General features: G+C 41.9%; 1 protein-coding gene across 2 annotated transcripts in view; it reads right to left on the reverse strand.

Moving 5' to 3' along the window:
* Nucleotides 1-8,902: 8,902 nt before the first annotated feature.
* The window catches only part of LOC138787989 (ribosomal protein S6 kinase alpha-4-like), a 49,390-nt gene continuing 32,976 nt past the window's right edge, over nt 8,903-25,316 (reverse strand). For both annotated transcript variants that reach the window (XM_069965383.1, XM_069965384.1), the window contains 8 exons: nt 24,236-24,355; nt 23,785-23,918; nt 23,205-23,298; nt 22,426-22,596; nt 22,147-22,338; nt 18,638-18,797; nt 15,639-15,802; nt 8,903-9,665 (listed from right to left, as the gene is read on the reverse strand). In XM_069965383.1, the coding sequence (XP_069821484.1) occupies nt 9,450-9,665; nt 15,639-15,802; nt 18,638-18,797; nt 22,147-22,338; nt 22,426-22,596; nt 23,205-23,298; nt 23,785-23,918; nt 24,236-24,355 (1,251 nt within the window). In that variant the 3' untranslated portion in view covers nt 8,903-9,449. The remainder of the gene's footprint in view (nt 9,666-15,638; nt 15,803-18,637; nt 18,798-22,146; nt 22,339-22,425; nt 22,597-23,204; nt 23,299-23,784; nt 23,919-24,235; nt 24,356-25,316) is intronic.

Raw genomic sequence — 25,316 nt, forward strand, 5'->3', positions numbered from 1 at the left:
CTTTAGACAAAAAAAAAAAGTCAGGACACAGGAAGTGCTGTGTTCTCCATAACTAACAAAATAATGAATGCATTTTGCAAACTTGCAGTATATTTCACATATACTGTTGATTTAGGTTTTTAAAGTTATAACCACGACGTATAAGTACACTTTGATGCTCATAAAGAAACTATGTATGCACTTCAATGTACATGATACTTTTTGCCTTTGTCTTCCCAATTACAAACTTTTTAAAACTTTCAATAAACAGATTGAAAAAAAAAGAAAGTCTAGAACACGTCATTTCTGAAAAAAAAAAATCTTTTATTTCATAAAAACAAGACATCATGATAGACAAAATCTTAAATAATACATTCTGGCTCTAGTTATTTGCACAATGCTATGTTCTACTATATTGGCTTGTGTCCATGTTAGATGACCAGGGCTAAGGTCACAACCGGCCAACCTATGACACTATGCTGCTGTCTAACTGGAGACAGACATTGCCAAATACATTCAAGAGATGCCCACCAAAATCAATGACAACATAATAACATTATACTGTAAATAACATCATCCCTTATCTGGTACATTGTTCAGTTTAAAGCTGGCCAAACACATAGACAACACTGTAAATGACACCGTCACTTCCTACAAATGTAAATCGGCCTCACAGGTGGGAATATTTTATATGCCATTTTTGGGGGTACATTATCAATTAATTTTTTTTATTATTTCATCAGAGAAGAAAAGCAAATTTAGGGCAATGCTCACATACCCACAATACAAGTGATAAGAATGTTTATAATCTATTCATGTCTGTACACAGCATTCCCTATGCACTTACAGGGTATGTGCACACTGAGGAATAGGCTTGAAATATGAAGCAGAATCAGCTTTTAATTTCCAGTGAAAATTCCTCCCGTAAAATATGACCAGAGCAATGTACCATTGTGTTTAATAGGGTTTTTGCTCAGTTGTTCATGCAGTAGAATTTTTTTGCTGCGGATCCACTTTGGGCGGATTCCGCTAGAGAAATCCTATAGAAGTCAATAGGGCTTGAATTCTGCTCCTATTCTGCCAGAGCTGACTAAGCAAGAAATTTCAAGCAGAACACTTTCGTCTTCAATTCCCTTGCCTGTTACATAAATTGGGCTGTTTGTCTGCAGCACATCATGACTCACACCCTAAAGCTGCTGAAAATCCTCTACTCCTCTGTCCACCCCTCCCTTCTGAGACAGAGATCACATGATCTGTGTCTTCTGTTGCCAGGCAACAGCTATATGTATCTATATAGGTAGATAGATACTGTGTTTACTGTGCAAGACAGAATCAGATTGAGCAGGGGGCGGGTACCCGACAGTCGGTTTTGAGGTGCAATGCATGTTGGGAGATGTAGCTTCCAGGCCGGTTGCCGGCTGCCATGATGAAAAACAATCAATGGGGGATCGGTAAACACGCCTAAATGCTTTTTGTGCATTTAATTTTTTTTATAGGATGGCTGGCGTTCCCCTTTAAGGATTGAGAAGGAGTTAATACTGTGAACTCTTAATAACATCACGGGCTATATAGGGTCATAAGTATCAAGTGTTTGTGTGCATTGTCACAGAACAGCGGCTCTCTTGTCCATGGGTTGTGTCTGCTGTTGCAACAAAGATCCATTAACTTGGCTCTGGAAATTCTCTGAAGAGAATCCCTAAAAAGCTTAAAGGCGTATACTGCAATAAATGAGGGCAGCATAAACTAGTGACAGAAATGCTGAACAGAACAATTACATAATTTTGTTCAGCCTTCTATTATTATGCAGGAGAATGGGATTGGTGCAGCACCACTCTCTCAGCCTGCTGATTGACAGTTGAATGCCTATACACAGTATGGAGAGATAACTGCCAATCAGCAGCTGGTGGGAGGAGTTTGCTTGAGCTCATGAATATCTTGGATTACTGAGTTCATGAACATAACGGAGAGGACAACTTATTGTCCATGTTATTCAGGAACAAAGACTATTTCACTGCAGTGGGCTGACACTTTGGATATGTTTACGTTGTTGAATTATTCTGTTATTTCACAGCCTAGATAACATTTGATAAAAGATAATTAAAAGAAATAAAAAGCTCACGCTCTGTTAAATATGGTAATATAGCATCCCCTTTACTGACCAAGTGCATACTTCCCATAGGAGAGACCGCTTCCCTGATAGATGCTTCTGCCTGAAAAAGGGCACTAATAGTGGCGACATGACCTGCAAAGTAAACTTCTGCTGTAGAACTAAATGGTGGAATGTTGCAAAATGTTCTGCAAGGCTGTGTTAGGAATTTTAAAGGGAATCTGTCAGCTGAAAATCACATTCAGAACGTTTGAAACTGTTATATAGCTGTCAGGTCACCTTTCATATATGCAGCTGTGCTTCTAGAACATAGAAAAATGCTCTTACTCTATAGTACAAACTGTCAGAGTATTTCCTAAGCTCCTTAAATGCAGCAAGCTGGAACAACTCCTTAGGGCCCTATTACACGGAGCAATAATCAGTAGGATCAGGACAATTCAGCTGATCGTGTCTTTAGGTCCAACACCAAAAGCATCATGCTACATGGCGATGCACGGCCAACGATTGAATAAACTGTAAATACACTGCTTTTTCCACTTTATGTTTAAAAGGCCATAGCAGTTGCATTTTTTCACCTAGAGACCCACGAGTCCTTATTTTTTTCATCAATTGTACTTTGCAATGACAGACTTTATTTTCCCATAAAATATGCTGCGAAACCAGAAAAAAAATCATTTGCGCTGTCAAATTGAAAAAAAAAAAAGGAATTTGTTTTGATTTCGGGGAGTTTTGCATTTACGCCGTTTGCCCTATGGTAAAACTGACTAATTATGCATGTTCCTCACATCAGTACGATTACGATATGTAACATGTATAACTTTTATTTTATTTGATGGCTTTTAAAAAATTCAAACCATTGTTAACAGATATATGTTCCTTAAAATCGCTCTATTCCCATACTTATAGCGCTTTTATCCTTTGGTCTATGGGGCTGTGTGAGGTGTTAATTTTTGTGCCATGACATGAACTTTCAATCAGTACCTTGATTGCGCATATTTGACTTTTTGATCACTTTTCATTACATTTTTTCTGGATTTAATGCGACCAAAAATGCGCAATTTTGCACTTTGAAATTTTTTTGCGCTGACGCCGTTTACCGTGCGAGATTAGGAATGTGATAATTTAATAGTTTGGGCGATTACGCACGCGGCGATACCAAACATGTTTGTTTATTTGTTTATATTTATAAAATGGGAAAAGGGGTGTGATTTGGATTTTTTATTAATGAAAACACTTTTTTACTTTTTTTTTTACATTAACTATAAGTCCCCCTGGGGGACTTGTATATAAACAGCACTTATCTCTCATAGAGATCAATGCTGTGTATATACACAGCAAAGATCGATTAGATTGGTCATAGATTGCTATGGCCTGCTGCAGGCCACAGCAATCTACTGCCGAGCCGGGATCAGCGCCATTGCGACGCTGAGGCCTGGCACGGGCAGAACAACAGATTCCCCCCTGCGATTGCATCGCGGGGGGGGGGAGATCCGACCCACTAGACACCAGGAACGTGCGGTACAAAGCATTTCAATGCAGCTGTCAGGTGCGGCGCTGTTCAGAGCGGGGTCCCTGCGCGACAATGACGTACCAGGTACGTCATGGGACGCTAAGGGGTTAAAAAACAAAAAGGATCAAAACGGATGTTTTTTTAACAAACACAAAAATGAAATCGACTATATTTTTGTGTACGTTAAAAAAAACGATTCCGTTTTGATCCTTTTTTTTTTTAAGTCAATGGAAAAACGGATCAAAACGGATGCACACAATTGCATCAGTCTTTTACATTAATTTTTTTTAAAAAACGGATTGCAAAAACGTAGTGGCAACCCAGCCTGAGTGGCTTGTTAGCTTAGGGGCCGCTTTGAAGCTACAGCTTTGGCGATGAGGGGCAGGCAGAACACAGGAGAAGGCCAGGATGGTGGAGGGTAAGGGTTTAGGGTAAGGGCTACATGGACATCGCTAACAAAGCCAATGCAGCCCTTGCTAAATTTTCAGGCCATGTAGTAGGCTCAGTAAACGAGCGCCGATTGCGCAGCCATCGGCCTGTCTAATAGGACCCTTACTCCCGCCTCCCATACCTGAGCCTGCTTGGGACACAGCTTTCAAATGTCAATCAAGCAGGTGAGGAGGGGGGTACTTTTTTACAAGAAGATAAAAGCATTTTTCCACATCCTGGAAGCACAGGTGGATACATGAAAGGTACAATGTGTCTCCTTGACCTATTGACCTAACAGCGATCTAATAGTGTCATCGGTTTGGAATGTGAATTACAGCTGACAGATTCTCTTTAAGTTGGTAGGATTCTCTTGGTAGGATATTTAGTGGGAAGAGAAATGAAGACTCGCATGACACATTGGCTCCAACTCCACAAAATGTCTGCCCTAAATATTTATATATGTTCTATATAAACTACATATATAAAGCTACTTTACTGATAGATTGGACGCCAAAATATTGATGCAAGATGGTTCAAGTGCCAAAATTACCAACGAGCCCTGCCAGCTTTACTGAAATCTGCAGCATTACTTGCAAAGTAAAAAACGTAAGCAATGGCGTAAGCAGTGTAACAGCTAATGTTCTAAGCTAATTTTGTAATCATATAAGTCAGAATGTCAAAGTTACCAAGTGCTCGGTACAAGGTCAATCCCATTTGCTGCATTCTGCAGATATTGAGAATCTGTTACTAAAATAACAGATTCTCAATACAATAAAAATGGTGCTTTTTCTTGGCACAAAAACGCTGCAGTTTGATGTTAGCCAAATGTATGAGGGAACGCATAGGGATATCTGTATAGTCTGTTGTTGAGCTCAGTGTATAAGCAGTAAGCCTCTAAAAGGTCCCCATACACGTTAAACTAATCAGTATAAAGTGTATGGGAGCCACCCTAGACTCCACTGACAAATGATGTTGGTGGAAACAGGGATTTCACTGCCTAACCCCTTTGTTCTCAGTGTTAGAAGTGGATCTTGATGACGGCCGTGAAATCAGTGTGGCAGAATATTTCTCAGAAAACCATTAATTACCTCACTTATAGCATGCCAAGTCATGTAATTGAAGGTGGTGCCCATACTTGAATTTTTTTGTTTCCATTTCTGTATCATTAACCTGTTGATCCTTTGATTTCCATAATTCAAACGTCTTTTTATTTTTGGTTTTACAATTTCAATATTGAGGAGTGTATGGGGAAAAAAGACAATGCAATGCACACTCCATTGTTTTCAATGGGGATATGTACCACAGTTCACGCTGTGAATTGCAGTGCTTTTCTTTTTTCAGCACACACAAAAAATACGCCAGAATAAGGGATATGTATAATTTGGGAAGTATCGGCAGCTATATTGATACATTGGACGCCACTGTAAGGGCAAATCTGTGTCCATTACAGCTAGTGGAGGTGTCGGGAGTTGGCAAAAAAAATACTACAGTAATAGTAAATAAAATAAATCTCATGATCTACTTATCTTTGGTTGGAAAGAGGCAAAAAAAGTGCATTATTCGGCTTGTATGTATAAGAAAGGCTTTAAGTGTCACTGTCATACTATTTATTTATTTTTTTTCAGAAATCAATAGTCCAGGCGATATTAAGAAAATAAAAAAATTGGGTTTATTAGGCAAATATGCCATTATCTGCATTCAAAAAGACTTTCCCCAGGCGGGGGGTCCTCTCTCTCATTCACTGCTCATGAGGCTAGGTTCACACTGCGTTTTCAGCATCTGTTTAACGGATCCGTTTTTTTTAACGTCCAGAAAAATAGGGTCAGCAACGTTTTTTGGTCCGTTTTGGTCCGCCAAAAAAAACGGATCCGTTTTTTTTATAATGGAAGTCAATGGAAAAACGGATGCACACAAATGAATCCGTTTTTTGCAATCCGTTTTTCATGCGTTTTTTGCAAAAAACGGATGCGTTAAACGGATGCTGAAAACGCAGTGTGAACCTAGCCTTAGCAGGAATTTATGTCTTGTTGCCTCAGACATGCCCCTGTCTGCTCTATGGAGGGGGAGGGGGGAGAAAGATTAGTCGTCAGCAGAGAGCAGAGAACAAAGGATTACACAGCGGGAACTTTGTGAAAGCCTCTATTCAGAAGTCAGTGCTGACTTAAGGGGTTGGCCACTTTATAGTAAAATTGCTCAGTGTACAGTATTAGTAACTGTACTCACTGTATATACTGACAGCAGCTCCCTGTGTACCTCATAGAGCTAAAATCAGACTCCCCTCCTCCAGGCTGTGCTGCCCTACTCTGCGGTGTTTTGGTCCATAAGATTGCTGACATGGAGGAGCATGTGACCAGGCCCCGCCCCCCAGTGTCCACCACTGAGCCTCTATATGTCTATGGAGGAAACAGGGGACAGGGCATGGTCACATGCTCCTCCATGTCGGCCATTTTATGGACAGAAACAAAACAGAGCTGGGCACCCCAGCCTGGTAAAGAGGAGTCTGATTTTAGCTCTATGAGGTACACAGGTAACTGCTGTCAGTATATACATTGAGCACACTCACTAATACTTTGTACTGACCTATTTTACTATAAACTGGCCAACCCCTTTAAGAGAAGATAGCCCAGTGATGTAGCTGTAAATTAACTCTTTGTTGTCCTGTTTTGGTGCCTTATCTCCCTCCACCCCTCCCCTCTCCATAGACAACAATGAAGACGGGGGGATAGGTTCAAACTGCTTTCTCATGATAAAAATGCCTTTTTCGGCTAATAAACCCAATTACAAAGTTTCTTAAAATTGAACTATTGATTTCTGCAAAAAATAATAATAATAATAATTTTAAACTACAGGAACACTTAACCTTGGGGACTGAAATAATATGGTCTGTACACTGCAGGGTTAATGCCAAAGATGTACTAGAATGTTCTGCAGTGTTTGAACTGAATCATATACAATGGAAATTTAATAGGGAGTACTCTATACTCCAGTTATGTTAACAGTCACTGTGCATTCCAGCAGTAGGGATATCACCCCAATAATAAACCTTTACATCCAAAGCATAGATAATCTGCAAAGCTGCGTTGCATAAAATACATATACTGTACAGATTTAATATATACAAAATATGAGTCTTCCTATTACTTAGTGCCCAGTTTAAACACTGAATCTGAACACAGAGATAGGTCATAAATCTAACTATAGACTTCCCATGGATAAAGCGCTGCATATTTATACACTAACCTGGAGAACACTGCTCTGCATAGATAAACATTACGAATGCAAAGCTTACAGAAGACATGTATCCTGGGCTGTATGACCACTCCATATACACAAGATGCATTCAGAGCTCATCAGGTCTAGAAATAACAGCATCCTCAAGAAAGAACTGTTAAAAATGTATAGCAAAAACCACACACAAACACTCCGGCAATGCAAGGGTGGTCATAGCATTAAGATAGTGGAGAAATATAACAAAAAGGAAGTCAAAGCCTGAACATGTTGTCTGCTCTACCTCGTCTGCTGTGGGATCACTTTCTATATTATAAAGAATACCCTACGCTCCTGTTGTGGATTAGGCTCCTTTTACATGGGCAGATAAAGTGCTAGTTGACGATTTGTCTGATCATTGGGATATTTACAATGGGAAAAGATTGGGAATGAACATTCATATGAATGTGACCTGTGGCCTCTCTCGACATGTCTGCTTTATGAAATACTTGTGTTTCCCATGAAATAACATCTTTTCTTATAGCGCTGTTGTGTCCGTTCTCTGTTATTCTTACTAGAAATCAATGACTAAATAGCCACGGGGGTGTTACTAGTTGGGGGCGTGTCCTCACACTGTCTGAGACTATCCAATCAGAGCTGACAGTGCCCCCAACTGGTAACACCCAGGTGGCTATTTAGATATACATTTCTAGGAGGAATAACAGAGCTATAAGAAAAGGTATTTACTAATTGTTATTATTAGACATACAAGTATTATGGCATGTCAGGAGAGGCCATAAGATCACACAGGTTAGGAACCTATGGGGCTGATTATGTATGCTCCTGGATGGGTTTACTTCACTGATAGAATAAAATCCTGCCAAGAACAGATGGCCCATACACACAATGAAGGCATTTAGCTAACTAAGAATTGTTAGGAACTCATTGGGCTATTTATAGGAGTTGCCACAGAAACCTGAAACTATACATTTTCTTTAGAAAATCTCCTGTATAACAGTTTTCTACATCGTAAGAACCATTTTTATAAAGTGAACAATTCAGCTCATAGCACACACTTATCAAACAGATGACACCAGCTACTTTTAAGCTCTCTGCACTGTTTTAGGCCATAAAACAACCCAAAATATCAGGTTTTACATTTAAAAAACAAATGCCAAATGCAAACAAAACAAATGCCAAAATAAATGTCTATTTTTTCCTTTTAAGTTCTACTGAATTTTGTTTTTTACCACGTGCCCATATATATTAAAAAGGGTTATCCAGGAAGCAGGAAAAGTAGTACTCTTTTCCCATTGTTACCTACTTCTGAGATGACAGCTGGATAGGAGTGGAGCAAAGCAAAGCATGGAAAGTAATAGCTTCCGTGCTCCCTGGACAACCCCTTCCATTTTATGGTCGTAACTGCTATGGCTGTAACATTAAGGGCAAGGGGCCTTTTTGGCATTTAATTTGGGATGTACACCAAGACTAAGACTTGAAAATTGGCTCAAAAGTTTCATAACCCATATTCCTACTTCCTCTTACTTTATGGTTTCATCTCCAAAACATTTGCTAGCTAATGAATAATGTCATGAGAAAAATTGGAATCCAGTGACTATGGAAAAAAGTCATATAAAATTATATATATATATATATATATATATATATATATATATATATATATATATATATATATATGCAAACACATATACAGAACTCACACACCCAGTACACACACACCAAGTTACCTGGTACCAAAGCACACAAGGCCCTTAAAAAGCTTGAATACAAGCCTGTTAATAAAATCTCTTTGTTAAAAACATTATATATAGATATATATACACGTCATTAAAAAGAAAAGAATAAAATTAATGACATCAATCTGGAACACTGAAAAATAAACAGAAACCGCTGGTGCAGGCAGATCCTAAAACCTTCCCTGCATTAGCACATTCAGACTGGGAGGGAAGACTCACATTCACTGATACGTGGAGAATGGATAGTGTCTAATGTCCTTTCTATATACAAAAGTGCACCGGGCAGTGATAGTGCCACTTCCACTCTGAGATCTGTACATCACACATGATGCAAACACATGACCAATACATGTCCCCACATCTATTACATGTAAAAAGGTGCTCCTCTTTTTTCCCTCTTTTGGTCCTCCTTTTGCACATGATAGCAGGGCCTGTAGTGTATGTGAAATAATACCAATAGTTATGTATTTGCAGGCCTATGACTCTGTGGAGGTGCTCTGGATTTAGGGGATCGAGCTGCACTGGTAGCAGAGGAGGATGATGACGAAGAGGATGAGGAGGATGCACTGCGTGCGTCACCTCCAGTGCTGCACTGCTTCAGTTTGCGTCTTTTAGCCAAGGGTGCATTATCCACACTCTTTAGGAAGACTCCTTCACGCTTACCACGATTAAATGCCTGCAAAGAAAATGGGAATATCATATATATAGTGAACTCTAAAATGACAGCTAAGTGATAGATACCAACATTAAGCTAATTCTTCTGCACAGTTGTTATAAGACTATTCCAGTGAATACACACGCAGAAGTGCAGGTGGCTCATACATGTCAGCAGACCCTATGGTGAATGGCAGGTGATGCCGCAATAAGCTTGGTCACCTTCTCTTCAAATTCCCATTACATTACCACTCCAATCTTCTCCTCTATTCGCACACGTCTAAATAATTGTATGAATCATCGCTGAGGCTGCTGTAATCACAAGACTTTATTAACCACAATAATTTTTCTAACTACACACAAATGGTTTGCAATCCCCTACATAGTAAGATAAAGTGGTTCCTTGGATTACAAGCATAATTCGTTCTGGGAATTTGCTTGTAATCCAAATCCACTCTTAAATCAAAGCAAATTTTCTCATAAGAAATCATTGATATGCTGACAATTGGTTCCACACCCCAAAATAATGATTTATTATTCTGAATTACATGTAAAAAATAAAACAAACATTCAGAAACAGCAGAATATGTAATATTATAAGTTACTGTACAGTATAGCAATCAGCGTGTGGTGTATAATGTGTAGTAAGTGCATAACCCTGATAACACAGCAGCAGATTGTAGATACAGGATGGAGCTGCAGATCCCCATAATGCAGTAGCGTAGTACAACAGGCTAGAATAGAGAAGCAGGGTTGCTGGCAGAGGTCTGTGTGGTCAAATGAAAGCAATCAGCAATGGGGAAGGGGGGGGGGGGGTGTTCAGCATGGACCAATCAGGACTGACAGAGACTGCAGGGAGCATGAAGTAATGAGCAGGACAGATGTGGGCACTGTATAGCAGCACTCAGAGGGGTTACAGCTATGAAGAGATTACCTCCACCATCCTGTCCCCTCATGCAAGCCTCAGCCTGAAGTGGATCTGCTATGATTTGGAAGGTGAGGGAGAATTCCTGGGTCACAGTGAGTACAGTGCTGTAGACCACCCTGTGCAGACCATGCCCCTCCCCAACTGGCCCTCCCACCCAGTTCAACAAGCTCCTAAACCAAAGCAATGCTCTTACACCAAGTCACAATTTTGAAAAACTATGAGCTCTTAAACCAAAACGCTCTTAAACCAAGTTACTCTTAAACCAAGGTACCACTGCATTTAAAGCGGCACTATCAGCAGGTTCGGGCCAGTGAACCTGCTGATATGTGTTAGCCGCTAATTACCTCAGGGTTCCAGTGCTGTAAGTCATATTTCCATGGGGTCCGGTATAGTGCCGTTTTCCGCTAATTGCTAATATGCTAATGAGCAGTCCTGGGGGCATTTGGGGTGTTCCCTATGCTCCCGGAGCACCTGCTCGGCCGCCTTAGCCTGCTCCTCCTGGCTCGCCCCACTATGCATATTCATATATGCATAGCTAGGCCGCTTGTAACGGGCTGCATCCTGCACATACGCTGTTACAAGCGACCTAGCTATGCATATATGAATATGCATAGTGGGGCGGGCCAGGAGGAGGCAGGCTAGGGCGGCTGAGCGGGTGCTCCGGGAGCATGGGGAATGCCCCTTAAATGCTCCGGGACCGCTCATTAGCATATTAGCAATTAGCGGAAAACGGCACTATACCGGACCCCACGGAAATATGGCTTACAGCACTGGAATCCTGGGGTAAATAGAGCGGCTGACACATAGCAGCAGGTTCACTGGCCCGAACCTGCTGATAGTAAAATTATTAAAAGCGGCACTATGTCCTACATCTGTAGCTGACATCAGCAAAGAGGACATAAAGGGCAGCACAAATGACATATCCAATTCTGCCATACACTGAAATTAAAGGGGTTGTCCGGCGATAAAAAATTATTCACAGAATAACACACATTACAAAGTTATAAAACTTTGTAATGTATGTTATGTCTGTGAATGGCCCCCTTCCCCGTGTCCCACCACCCCCACCCGTGTACCCGGAAGTGTGGTGCGCTATACATTACCTGTCACGTGCCGACCACGGTCTCCGATCCTCAGCAGTGACGTCTTCTTCGGGAGGCCGGCGGATCAGCCGCTCAGCCGCGATTGGCTGAGCACAGTTATGCTCAGCCAATCGCGGCTGAGCTTCGGATGACGCTGCAGAGGGTGGCCGGCACTCGGGAAGATCCGCCGGCCTCCCGAAGAAGACGTCACTGCTGACGATCGGAGACCGTGGACGACACGAGATGCGGTGAGTATAATGCACCACACTTCCGGGTCTAGCGTGGGTGGGGGGAAACACGGAGAAGGGGGCCATTCACAGACATAACATACATTACAAAGTTGTATAACTTTGTAATGTGTGTTATTCTGTGAATAATTTTTTATCGCCGGACAACCCCTTTAAATGGGTATTACACTTAAACATAAGTTTTCATATGTTGCTGCCCATGGTGAGACTAACAATTCATTCCATTCTTGTTATTATCTATTCAGTCTCCTCCCTGCCAGTTCTGAGCTGCTGCTTTCTGCTGAAGACACAAAAAACTGTGTGAGCTATTCTCTCTGCCCCCCCCCTTCCAAAGCTGATGTAAACAAGTCCCTATGCTTCTTTGTAATGCTATGGCTGTAATGAGGGTTATGGTGAGTTTACACAGAGATTTATCTGACAGATTTTTTTAAGCCAGGAACAGAATATAAAACAGGGAACAGGTCATAAAGGAAAGACTGAGATTTCTACTCTTTTCCAATCCATTCCTGGCTTTAGTTTTAAAAATCAAATAAATCTCTTTGTAAACACACCATTAGTCTGAGTTCAAGTTTACATCAGCCGTCTCGGAAGGGAGGGGGGAGGAGGGGGCATTTCAGTGCTCTGGAGGAGGTAGCCCTTCCCCCAGTGCTCCAAAGTGTGCCACTAACATACCCACTACCTACATGTGGTATGTAGTGGGTATGCTAGTGGCACATGCCATATGTAGGGAAGAGGCAAATGTGGTATGTAGTGGGTATTCTAGTGGCACATGCAGTATGTAGCAGAGAGAGCCCGCTCATCCAATCACTGGCCGTGGCACCATCCCATTTCAGTCAGTGAGTGGCTGAGCAGGCTGTCACAGCCGAGAGGAGCTTGTCCTGGAAGTGGCAGCGGAAGCATTTAGCTGGGGACCCAGAGACTTCACAGGAGGACACAGAGGAAACGTGGAGAGGTAAGGATTAAATGTTTATTATGTTTTATATAAGGGCAGTACAATACCAAATGTTTTAAAGTGCCAGAGTTCCCCTTTTTAATATGCTTAAAGGACAACTCCCACGAATTTTTTTTTTAGCTTATTTAACACACATTACAAAGTTATATAACTTTGTAATGTGGTTAAATACCCGGTCTGACCTATTACGATCGTCACGGTCCTCTTCTCCCGGGCGGCATCTGGTGACAACGACGTCAGAGCCGGGGGGCGGTCCGGGTCTTCTTCCTCCTCGGCGTCTTCATAGAGAGTGAATGGGACGGAAAAGGCTGCTGGTACACATGTGCACCAGCAGCCTTTTCATTGGCTGGAGCGCATCACATGGCTTCCAGCTTGCTCAGCCCTGATTGGCTAAGGTTGCTGGAAGCCATGTGATGCACTGGCAGCCTTTTCCATCCCCAGGACCCGGAAGTCAGAGACATCGCTGGACGGCGGTGACGGTGAGGCGGATGGCGGGCGAATGGAGTGGCGATCGTCACCGGAGGGATGGTGAGTATGGTGTCTGTCTGTGTTTTTTTTTGGGGGGGGAGGGGGGTCCCACGGGAGTTGTCCTTTAATATAAACCAGACAGCAAGTGGGCCGCCAGCCCCAGTCCGGCCCTGCATAGTACTGTCCCGTCTTGGTCAATGACTGGCTAAGCGCGCTGTCAATGCAGAGATGGGTTTGTCTGTGGCAGTGGTTGTGGTCAGCAGGAGACCGAGACAAGGCAGGAGCACACCAGGGGAGCATGGAGAAGTAAGTATAGCTCCTTCATTAATTTCTATATACCGATGCCCGAGTACTCCTTTAATCAGCCGTCGGTTGAATTGATGTGCGAATCTTGGCCAATAATTTTTGAGCCTGCTAAGAGACAACAATCACCTGAAGAGCAAATGTGCAATAGGGCCTTTACTCTCTTCCTCCACTTGTTAGAGATGGTGTCCCTGCAAGTCAATGCTTTGCAAACAGAACTGGAGACTAACCCATCTGCAGAGAGTTGTCTCAAGGTTTTTGCCCCTTGTCAGTACATAACATGATTGTGGCTTCCTAGCAGAGGCCTTTGTTGTGGGATTGAAGGAGTAGCAAGCCAGTACCCTGCTCTATACTTATGAGGGGCAAAAACCTTGAAATAGCTGTCTATAGATCTGTTACTCTTCCTTCTGGAGGAGACTTTCAATTGGCTTATAATCCCCATTCATGTTTGAAGGGGTTGTCTGGGCAGGAGAGCTTCGAATTATATCGGTGGGGGAGTTAAGTGATTAAAAAAAAAGACTTACTCCCCTGGCTCCTGTGCTGCTGCCGGTATTTTCTTGCTCCATCCATCTCATTTCTGAGGTTGTCCTACCTACCATACATACAAGCAGGTTCACAAATAGTGCTACAATACCAGCGGCGGCCAGGGAAGGGAGTGTAGCTTCTTGTTTTTAATCCTCCTCCTCCCCAGGATGTCACACTGCTGCCATCTATAGCTGGTGTCAACGTACTGTTGTTAATATCACCCATAATCTCAGGCTAACCAATAAGTAACCAATAAGTGAAAAAGTCCTATTATGTATTATTTGCATTTATGTGACATACATATAGTGGCAACTGGCCAACATGAATTTCTCTTGATGTTAATGAAAGCTTCTTCTGTCTGAGTCATTTGACTAAAAACGGTCTCCCACTGGTGCAGGTGTACAGTTTTCTATGGTATAAACTGCTCACAGCAACCAATCACAGACCAAACTTACTTTGTGGATATTATTTAATGGTTAAATGGTTAAACTGTGTCCAGTTCAGAAAGCCCAGATCACCCTGGATTGGAATTGGTTCAGTAAGCATAACATTATAATAAACCATATTACTACAAAAAAAAAAAAGAAATGTTCACTTATTCAAGGAAAATTGGCTATGGCTTCTCTGAAGACTCGGAAAGCTCTGACCCGAATGGATATCATCCAAAACATAATTTTTAAAACTAAATATGTTTCCTGTCTGATTATGTCACCAGGATTTCCTGACCTATTTTCTGCTGTTAAATGTTGTGGTCTTTATAGACCTAGCAGGTAGTGATGAGCGAACATCAGGAAAGTGTCCAGGTTTGGCCATGCAGCCATAGACAGTATCCATATTTTCCAGTACTCCCTAGGGCAGCATCCAATTCAATTTCTCCAGACGCTGGGAGTTGAAAATTTAAGTGTACTGACACTTTTCTGATGTTCGCTCATCAATACTAGCAGGTAAAATGTCTTCCTCCTCTACTCTGTTCGGCTTTAAAAAAAATAATAATCTATATAACTTTCTGAAACCAGTTGATTTGAAAAAAAAATATTTTTGATGGAGTACCCCTTTAATGGCAGGATCCACACAAGTTTTTTTCACTTAAAAAAAAAAGAAAAAAGCTGTGGCTAAATGTCACTTTAGGTTTTAGGCTATGTTCGCACACCTGTAAAATAAAGGTAACATACAGCTAGATTTTTAATATAATAATGCCCTCAATTGAACTCAATGGTAAATGGAACAGCAGTGGAACTCATTGTAAAGAATAACGGCCGTAATTGATTATGAGCATCTATATAACCAATATGCTCATAATTTACTTACCTGCTTTTGCAAAATGCTGATATATATTTTTTTAATCTGTTTTCACGCATTGTTTTAATTTTCACTCAAAATGAAGGCCTTATTTAGCTTCTATTTAGGTGAAAAGGAAGAACATCATTAACATGGTGGAGACTTTCTGAGCTCTTGCCGCAGCAACTTAGGACATGTCTGATAAACTTACCAAAAAGGTGGCATGTACACAGGTTTTTGTGGCCATACCACTAGATTCCAGAACGTCTGGTGTCATGAGAGGAGTGGATGAGAGAGGCCGTCCCCCACGCAGCCAGTCACTTTCTTGCAGTTCCTTTAGGCTCAGCCGACAAGACGGATCCACGGTTAACAAACCTAAAAATGGTGGGAAGAGGCTATGAGAATGGTAAAAAGTACTGTCACATATAAGGTTTATTAAATATTCAATAATGTATTCCCTCCTTAATTCCACACCAGACTGCCGGAGCACCTGTGGCTATAGAGGACTGTGCACTATTGTATACAGCAAGCAACAAGGGAACAAGCAGTGATGTGTGAAAATCAGCAAGTATAGTGAAAAATTACAATTGTGAAGAACTGTGGACTATGATAATTTTATTTCATTCACTTTGGCTTCTAAATAGATGTATGATCCATGCTTCTGGCTACCTGTAACCACAGAGCATCCATAGCTCCAGTGGCCAGTGCAATAGTGTCCTATGATGGCTATTAGTGCTATGGAAACAAAGAAGTGTGATCTGACTCCATTGCTTAGTTACAAGCAGCTAGGAACACAGACTATCATAGCCTTCACACATATTTAGAAGCTGAAGTGAAAGTGATTTATAAACAGTAGTTTTATCTTTTATACTACTGTTTCACTAATGTATATTATATCTGACATATCCCTTGCAGGAACAGAGTTGTGATTAGTACGTCATTGATGTTCAGCAATATTTCTTATAACTTGACACATTTATTTATCTTTTAAAAATTGTCATGCCTGCCTGTCCGTCCTTGTCATGGTCTGCAGCAATGATATGTGGCTCCAATCTAAACAGTATAAAAAAAAAAATAAAAAAAATAAATAAAAATTCTAACTTTTACCATAGTTCAGGTCATGATGGGAGCTGTTTTACGTGGTACAAGAAAATTTGGCAGTGGGCTAACCTAACTTTGCAGATAACCTATATACTATATAGCTGAAGGCGGAAGGGGTCCATATATGCACACATTTGCATACAGATATTTCTGGAATCCTATAACTGTTGATCATAGTAGAAATCATTTTTAGCTGCATACTTCACTGTGGGTATGGCACCTGCCAATTGGGGAGCTGGTGGTAAAAAAATAAATGTACATTTTACCCCTGGCAATACCAAACAACTCATGTGCAACAATGGACACTGTTTCCTAAGAGAAAGTTTTTTTTTGTGTGTGTGAAAAGCCGGAAAAGTTAAAATCCTGTTTCTGGCACTAAGCATATGGCTTCCATATGGATAGTTCATACTATCATGTGAATGAAGTCTCAATTAACTAAATGTTTGTACAGGTGTTTTGCAGCCATGTGCAGATGTGACACTCAAGCTAAAGGGAGGAAAATTCTGAGGTGGGATCTGTTACCACAGAATGATAAGTATCTATAGGATTTGTGTCACTGGATGACTCCTGGATGCTATTCAGAAGCATTTTGTGTACCAGCATTAGGCTGTCTTGACTGGCCAACGGGAACCATGTAGGCCAGTGTTTCTCAACCTTTCCCACCTCGGGGAAGGCCTTGGAAAATAAATTTACCTCAGGGCATCCCTACCAAGTAACGTTCTAAAAAAATACAAAAAACAACATTTAGTGTCCCACAGGTGACGTCTTCTTTTATTCAAGGCATTTACTTTACCCTTTCTTCTCCATCTGGCCCAGTTCACCATGAGGATTTCTTCCAGCCACAATTCACCTCATTAGAACCTGCCAAACGGTTTAGAGTCCTATTACACAAAACAATTATCGGCCATACCTGGCAGATTACTGGCCATTTAAGCTGATAATTGTTTGGTGTAATAGCTCATGTTGAAAGGCAACGATCAGCCGACATGCACGATGTTGGTTGATCGTTGTCTTTCAGCATGTTCTAAATAATTGACAAAGATATAAACGGTCTGCTGGCTGTCGCTCTCCTCTCTTCCAGACAGCCCCCCCCCCCCCCCCCCAGCAGCTCCTCCACGCTCAATGTCTATGTGTGTAATAGCACAGACATCGAGTGGGGAAATAGTAATAATACCCCTTGCTGTGCCCTCCATATACCAGCAATGCCCTCTGCCATGCTCCCGATATGTAATAATGCCCCCTGCTGTACCCCCATATAGTAATAATGCTCCCTGCTGTGCCCTCCATAGTAATACTGCCCCCTTCTGTGCACCCTATAGTAAAAATGCCCCCTATGCTGTGCCCTCCATAGTATTAATGCCCCATATGCTCTGCCTCCATAGTAATATTTCCCCCCTGCTGTGTCCCTTATAGAAATAATGCCCCCATGCTGTGCCCTCCATAGTAATAATGTGCCCATGCTGTATTCTGCCTGATTATAATACCCCGATGCTGTGCCCTCCATAGTAACACTGCTCCCATGCTGTGCCCTCCATAGCATTAATGCCCCCCATGCTGTGCCTGTTATAGTAACATTGTTCCCCACTGATGTGCCCCCCACAGTAATACTGTCCCCCTGTTGTGACCCTTATAGTAATACTGCCCCTCATGCTGTGCCCTCCATAGTAATAATGTCCCCCCTTCTGTGCCCCTTATAATAGTGATGTCCATCCTGCTGTGCCCTCCATAGTAATTCTGTCCCGCCTGCTGTGCCCCTTAGAGTAACAATGCCCACCCTTTCCCCTGCTATGCACCAATACAAAAAAACAAACATACTCACCTTATCCAGGCAGCTCTTCTGTTTCTTTTGGCCTCCAGCATGTGAGCCACAGGCATGGACTCTCCAGCAGGCGTAATGATGTCATATCACTGCTGATGCTGACAAGTTCTGGTCCTCCATTTTATTCACTTTAAATGTTTATTCTGCTCATCCTACGTTACAGTGAGCGGGCAGATCATTAAAGTGAGTGGTGCACCTCTAGAAGCTTCCAGGGATGCTTAAAGTGACACATAACTGTATAATGTTTAACACAAGTCAGATTTCATAGACAATTTTACAAGGTCCCTTACCTTTTACTAGCTCCTTTGCTTCATCGCTCACATGATCCCAGCTTTCACCCTGCATTATGAAGTCTCCCTCCTTAATCTTGTTAATAATGTCAGCAGCGCGGCTCTGAGGAGACCCACCCCTTGCACCTTGGAAGGGAACCTGGCCACACAGCATTGTGTACTGCAAAATGGGGGAAAACAAAAAAAATTATAACATCACACAGCACTGTTGGAGCGTTATCAAGGCTTGCTTATTAAGTGACATTATACCTTACACAAAACATGGGAAATCAATGTTATTTCTAATGTTTGTGTTGTTTTGTACAGATCATACTTTTTATCTCATCTAAAAAAAAAAGTTCACTGACACAAAAGCTTTGTGCTGATCCAACATGAAAAGACGTCGTATAATGTCAGCAAATAAGTAAATCCTCTGTAATCTGCCCTAGAGATTACAGGGTCAGAGTGGCTTCCTGCTGATAGGCTTTCCAGTCCTGTGTGCAGCCCGGGCATGAAACCCGGAAAAACATTTTTGTTTAATTAACTCAATCAGGGATTATCTGGAATAAGAATTCTACATAATCTGTATCAATTGGCTGGTGGGACGCCAAGCTAGTCGCCTGTGGTATTAAAACCCTTAGAACAGTAAACCAGTAAGCAATCTAAAGAGAGATGACTCTTCTACATGCATGCAGAGACGCTCCCATAGACCACCAGGCAGAAAGGACCGCGCCCGGCCTCGCCACGTCATCGTGCATGCGCACGGCCGTTCCCACGCGTCCGGAGCCCGGCTGCAGAGAAGACAAGGTAAAAAATACAAAAAACCTCAGCAGGAGAAAAAAAAACAGTGGAATAATCTCCCTCCACTAGCCTAGCTCCCCTCCCTCATCCCCAGCTTCTGCACGACCATGCTGGAAGGGGGAGAAGGGAGCGAAAAAACATAAGGGAAACAGCCATAGGCTGCCCCCTGATACCACCTGTCTACAGCAAGAGGACAGAGAAAAACACACCGAGGAGGGATCAGTAGGGAGGATATAAAGGCAGGACTAATAGCCTTGCTTAATTGATATCATAATTGAAGGGAGATGGAAACATTCCCTTATGTGCTGCTGCTGAGGACTAAGGAAAAGGGGTATTCCAGAGACTTAAAAAAATCTATTTTTTGCTAATACATAGTTCTAATAAAGTTATATTACCTTGTGATATTATATTATAATATATATGTACAGCAAGTCAAGCGAGGCGGCACTCCAGTATAAAGTGAAGAAAATGATTTTATTCACCCATCAATGTGCAACGTTTCGATCTCTCATTGAGATCTTTTTCAAGCATCTTTTTCAAGGATGCTTGAAAAAGATCTCAATGAGAGATCGAAACGTTGCACATTGATGGGTGAATAAAATCATTTTCTTCACTTTATACTGGAGTGCCGCCTCGCTTGACTTGCTGTGGATTTGGAAGCCTGGGTCTGGCTACCTGAGTTCGTGCACCCACCTGAGCCTTTGAGCCTACACAGTGCCATCTTGCAAATCTTTATCTTCTATATATATATATATATATGTGAGGAGGAGGCTGCCCTACGCAATTCTGGTGTCTGGCAGCTACTGCTTACTCTGGCAACCACCACTCCCTCTGCAGAGGGTGCCTGACACATCATGTCGGGCACCCTCATCCACCCGTGTACTGTATATAAGAATACAGAGGACCTGGGGGAACAAACCCCCTGCTATGTACAGCAATGCTCAGCAGTGCTAGAACAGAGCAGGTAGTCGGGAACTGCAGGGATTACAGCCCTGCAGTTCCTGAAACAAATGGTGGTGAAAACAGAGGGGCCATTTTGCCCCTTACTGCTGCCAGGCACTGGAAGTATGTTTGTATTATATATAAGTCTGTGATCTTCAAAAAAGGACCCATAGTATGAATGGAGTGGTGACTCGCCCATGTGCAACGCTGCTCCGAATCATCCTCTTTGGGAAGTGCAAAAAGTGTTGTAGTTAGCGATCTTTGGACGTTTTATAGACACTGCATAGAGTCGCACACAAGCGACTTGCTGCTCCATTCATACCACTGACCCCAACTCCAATTCTAAAGGTGACTGGGGTTCCCAGTGCAATCTGATCCTTATCCCCTATACTGGTATTTTAATATCCCTTCTAGGTTCTAAAATGGTAAATGGTAAAACTTTCTCAACTTTTGGTTTCATGCCTACAAACTTAGCTTAGCTTTCTCCCCACTTAAAGGGGTTGGCACCATGTGTCTGGAGCATGTGCTATGTTAGAATTGCTGCATGTAGGCAAAACCATACCCACATGCAAGTATCAATGGCTGCACAATGTAGTGGAAACATCATCCAGACATTGGCCATCGGTGTGGTCTTATCCCCATGCAACAGATACAACTCAGTACATGCCTCAGCAACAAGCCTAAGGCTAGGGTCAAAGTAAGTTTTTTGCTATCTAGTGTGTGTATATGTTTAAAAGAAAGAAAAAAAAAAAAAGATGCAAAACAGATGGTAAAAACTGTTGAAGATGCTGTTGAATGCCATACTGCCACTACTTTTCAGTGTAGTATAGTGCAGTGGCTCCAATAGTGGCAGGACCATGGGAGGCCTTAGGTATGAGCGTATGCACTGGCATTAAACATTAGAGAAATATTCTACCTATCAAACATGATCAATATAGATGGTAAAACAGTAATGTCAACTATTGATAAGCACTTTTAATAATTTTTTTTTTTTTTTTAACCACATTAAAAACATATCTTTTCCATTTTTCAGTTAATTGTGGCACCTGACTCTTCCACTAAGTTAAATGTGGTTCACAAGGTTTGGCCACCTCCACCATACAGCATGGTTTCATTTTTTGTTGTTGTTCATGAGTACTCAACTACTGCCCCCTAGGCCTCACCTGTAGTATACGAAACCTGTGATGTCACTTTATACATACTAACCACAGCAATTCTGCCAACAAACAGCAGGGAACTTGAACGTGAAACTGAAGTCTGAAGTGAAGACTATAAAGTCGACCTGGGATGGTTCAAGCTCCAGTTTTTATTCCAAAATAAATAAAAAGTATAAGTAGAAAGGCTTTAAATACAGTGTGGCCGACTGTAAGGTTGTAAGATACGGTTACGTTGGAGGGAGACAAGCAGACCCTGCTTTTTACTTTCATGTTTTTTCTGAATTATTCTGGCCATGATTATATCCCGATCCAAGAATAGTATCCACAACAATACTGCCACTCTCTACCCCTGCCTGTGCATGTTAATGAACAAATATGTTCTACACAACAGCTTGTGTACCAATGCGTTTCTGCTACAGTGTTGGTAATGGTGGCAGATGGTTGTGGGTAGTGTTCGTGTGATGACTCTGTAAGAAATTAGGTCATCAAGGAACAGTATGTTTTCAACTAAAGCATTGTCTTAGACTAAATAGGTCTGAAATTATCCAGTAACAGTAGGAAACCTGATTCAAAGGTAATATAATTACATGTTACATGAACAAATACCAGCTTTGGTTATAGGACACTTACCATGATCACCCCGAGGCTCCACAAATCACATGACTCATCATAGCCCTGATGAGAGAGCAGCTCTGGGGCTGCATAGTGAAGCGTAAAGCAAGGAGTGTGCAAGGGCCGTGACCCTGGTGGACGGAGCCTGGCAAAGCCAAAGTCTATCACCTTCAGGACAGCATCTTCACCGGGAGATGAAAGAAGAAGATTCTGTGTAAAGCAATGAAAGCATATTGTAAAAGGCATCCAATAGATCAAGAATGGAAGTGTAGGTCTGTGATTCTCCTCTATCCTCACCTCGGGTTTAAGATCTCTGTGCACCACTCCAGCTTCGTGCATATGAGCAACAGCACTCACAAGACTGCGCATTAGACTGCTCGCTTCTACCTCACTAAAACGTGACTGCTTCTTGATTCGCTCTAGTAATTCCCCACCATCTAAGAGCTCCATAACAAGATACGAGTGATACTACAACAGAGAAGTATTCTTATTCAGGCACAGGATATGCACCAGTCATGCAAAATACGTTTTACACATAGGAAAAAGAATCTAAGGGATTATTATGGATCACCATAATTTCTGCATGCAGACATCTTTGAAATTTTCACAAACCTTTATATTTATTTGTTTTTAACAATGTGTTCTAGTTCTAGGTGGCAATTTTGTAATGACTATGTGGAAAATATAAAGGGTATAATATGATTTTCTCTAAATTTATGATTCATGTTTTGTTTCAAAAGTGTGAAAAATGATGCAGCAGTGAAAGGTTTAAAGCACTCTGCACGATAAGAGACCGAAACTCCCACATGGACTGACCAGATCCCACCTTCATGCTTGAAAATAAAGCAAAACCTATAGTTCTCTTAGACTGCATTCATAGCTTTTTAATGCAGTCAAGGAATAAGGCAATAAAAAGTATATCAGTAATTATAACACGAATAATTGAGTGCTGCGGAATATGTTGGTACTATAAAAATATTATTATTATTATTATTATTATTATAATAACCTGCATTACACTTCACATCAGATATAGGGCGAAGAGTATTTGCTGTTTGTAGTAAGGAAATGCAGACCTGGTCATGGAGAACCTCATGAAGATTCACAACGTTTGGGTGCCCCTGACATAACTTCAGAGCCGCAACTTCCCGCTGAGTGTTCACCTCCATTCTATGAAAAGGGAAAAATGGGACCTCCATTTTAGGACAAGACAATAATCTGTGTGAAGAGTAAATGTTGAAGTGTTCCTATCACTTTAAAAGACTTCTAACACATCAAAACATTTTTAATGGTCAGGATCTCGGTGCTCAGGCCCCTCACCAATCATTAGATAGAGCCTGGAGAAGCACACGGCTGTGTGTTTCTCTTCCTGGCTTGCTGCAAGTCAGTCTCCATGGACTACAACAAGACAGAAAAGGTAGTGCCTTTGGAGTGAACTGCTTAGTCAAGCACTTCTCCCATCTCTATCTAACAATTGGTGGGGGTCTAAACGCCCAGATCCTGACCGATATTAACTTTTGACAGGTCTATGTCAAAAGTTAACAAGGGGCACTTTAATTATGTGTTTTAGGTCTACATAATACAAATTGGACTTTAGTGCATAAGAGTTAGCTCAGTTAATGATGTTAAAATGAATAAAAAGGAGTTTGAGCAGACCTCTTACTGAGGATTTTCACAGCATACTCCTTCTTGCTTTGTCGATGTCTACACTTTCTGCAAACTGAAAAGCTGCCAGATCCTAAAGCGGGCTCTTGTAGATCCATCTCATACTGCTGGAAGAATGGTGAGTCCTAGGAATAACCAACGGAGAGAGATGCACATTAAATAATGGCAAAGTAAAACCGGTTGTCAGATATTAAAGGAGAATTTCAGGCTGGGGTGAGGATGAAAGAAATTACATGGAGTTACCTCCCCTGCTCAAGCACTAATGCCGATATCCTGCAGCTCCAGTCCCCCAGCCGCTTCCTGGTAAAAGAGGGGACCTGGGACATGATGTTCCAGGCCCACTCAGCCAGTCAGCAGCCATAGCAGGACCCCAGCCTGGGATTCTCCATTAAGTTATCTGTTTAACTACAATTAAAAAATGGAATATTGCAACATCTGTTACCTTCATAGCCGCGCTCATAGCTAGAGTAGGGCTGCCAGGTTTGTCGGCAGATGGAGCCGACATATCTGTCATGACTGCATTTACACCGAAGAGGACGGAAGGTGCCACAAAGGAATAACCCTGAAAGGGTAAGAAAAATATAATCACATGACTTCTAAAAGGAATGTACACCAAGATTTTTACTGATAAAATACATCTGGTTTTAAAGTTTCCCACTGTATGTGTGTATATACACTCACCGGCCACTTTATTAGGTACACCATGCTAGTGACGGGTTGGACCCCCTTTTGCCTTCAGAACTGCCTCAATTCTTCGTGGCATAGATACAACAAGGTGCTGGAAGCATTCCTCAGAGATTTTGGTCCATATTGACATGATGGCATCACACAGTTGCCGCAGATTTGTCGGCTGCACATCCATGATGCAAATCTCCCGTTCCACCACATCAAAGATGCTCTATTGGATTGAGATCTGGTGACTGTGGAGGCCATTTCAGTACAGTGAACTCATTGTCATGTTCAAGAAACCAGTCTGAGATGATTCTAGCTTTATGACATGGCGCATTATCCTGCTGAAAGTAGCCATCAGATGTTGGGTACATTGTGGTCATAAAGGGATGGACATGGTCAGCAACAATACTCAGGTAGGCTGTGGCATTGCAACGATGCTCAATTGGTACCAAGGGACCCAAAGAGTGCCAAGAAAATATTCCCCACACCATGACACCACCACCACCAGCCTGAACCGTTGATACAAGGCAGGATGGATCCATGCTTTCATGTTGTTGACGCCAAATTCTGACCCTACCATCCGAATGTCGCAGCAGAAATCGAGACTCATCAGACCAGGCAACGTTTTTCCAATCTTCTACTGTCCAATTTCGATGAGCTTGTGCAAATTGTAGCCTCAGTTTCCTGTTCTTAGCTGAAAGGAGTGGCACCCGGTGTGGTCTTCTGCTGCTGTAGCCCATCTGCCTCAAAGTTCGACGCACTGTGCGTTCAGAGATGCTCTTCTGCCTACCTTGGTTGTAACGGTTGGCTATTTGAGTCACTGTTGCCTTTCTATCAGCTCGAACCAGTCT

Source organism: Dendropsophus ebraccatus, chromosome 4 (assembly GCF_027789765.1).
Source record: "Dendropsophus ebraccatus isolate aDenEbr1 chromosome 4, aDenEbr1.pat, whole genome shotgun sequence".
Taxonomy (NCBI): Eukaryota; Metazoa; Chordata; class Amphibia; order Anura; family Hylidae; genus Dendropsophus; species Dendropsophus ebraccatus.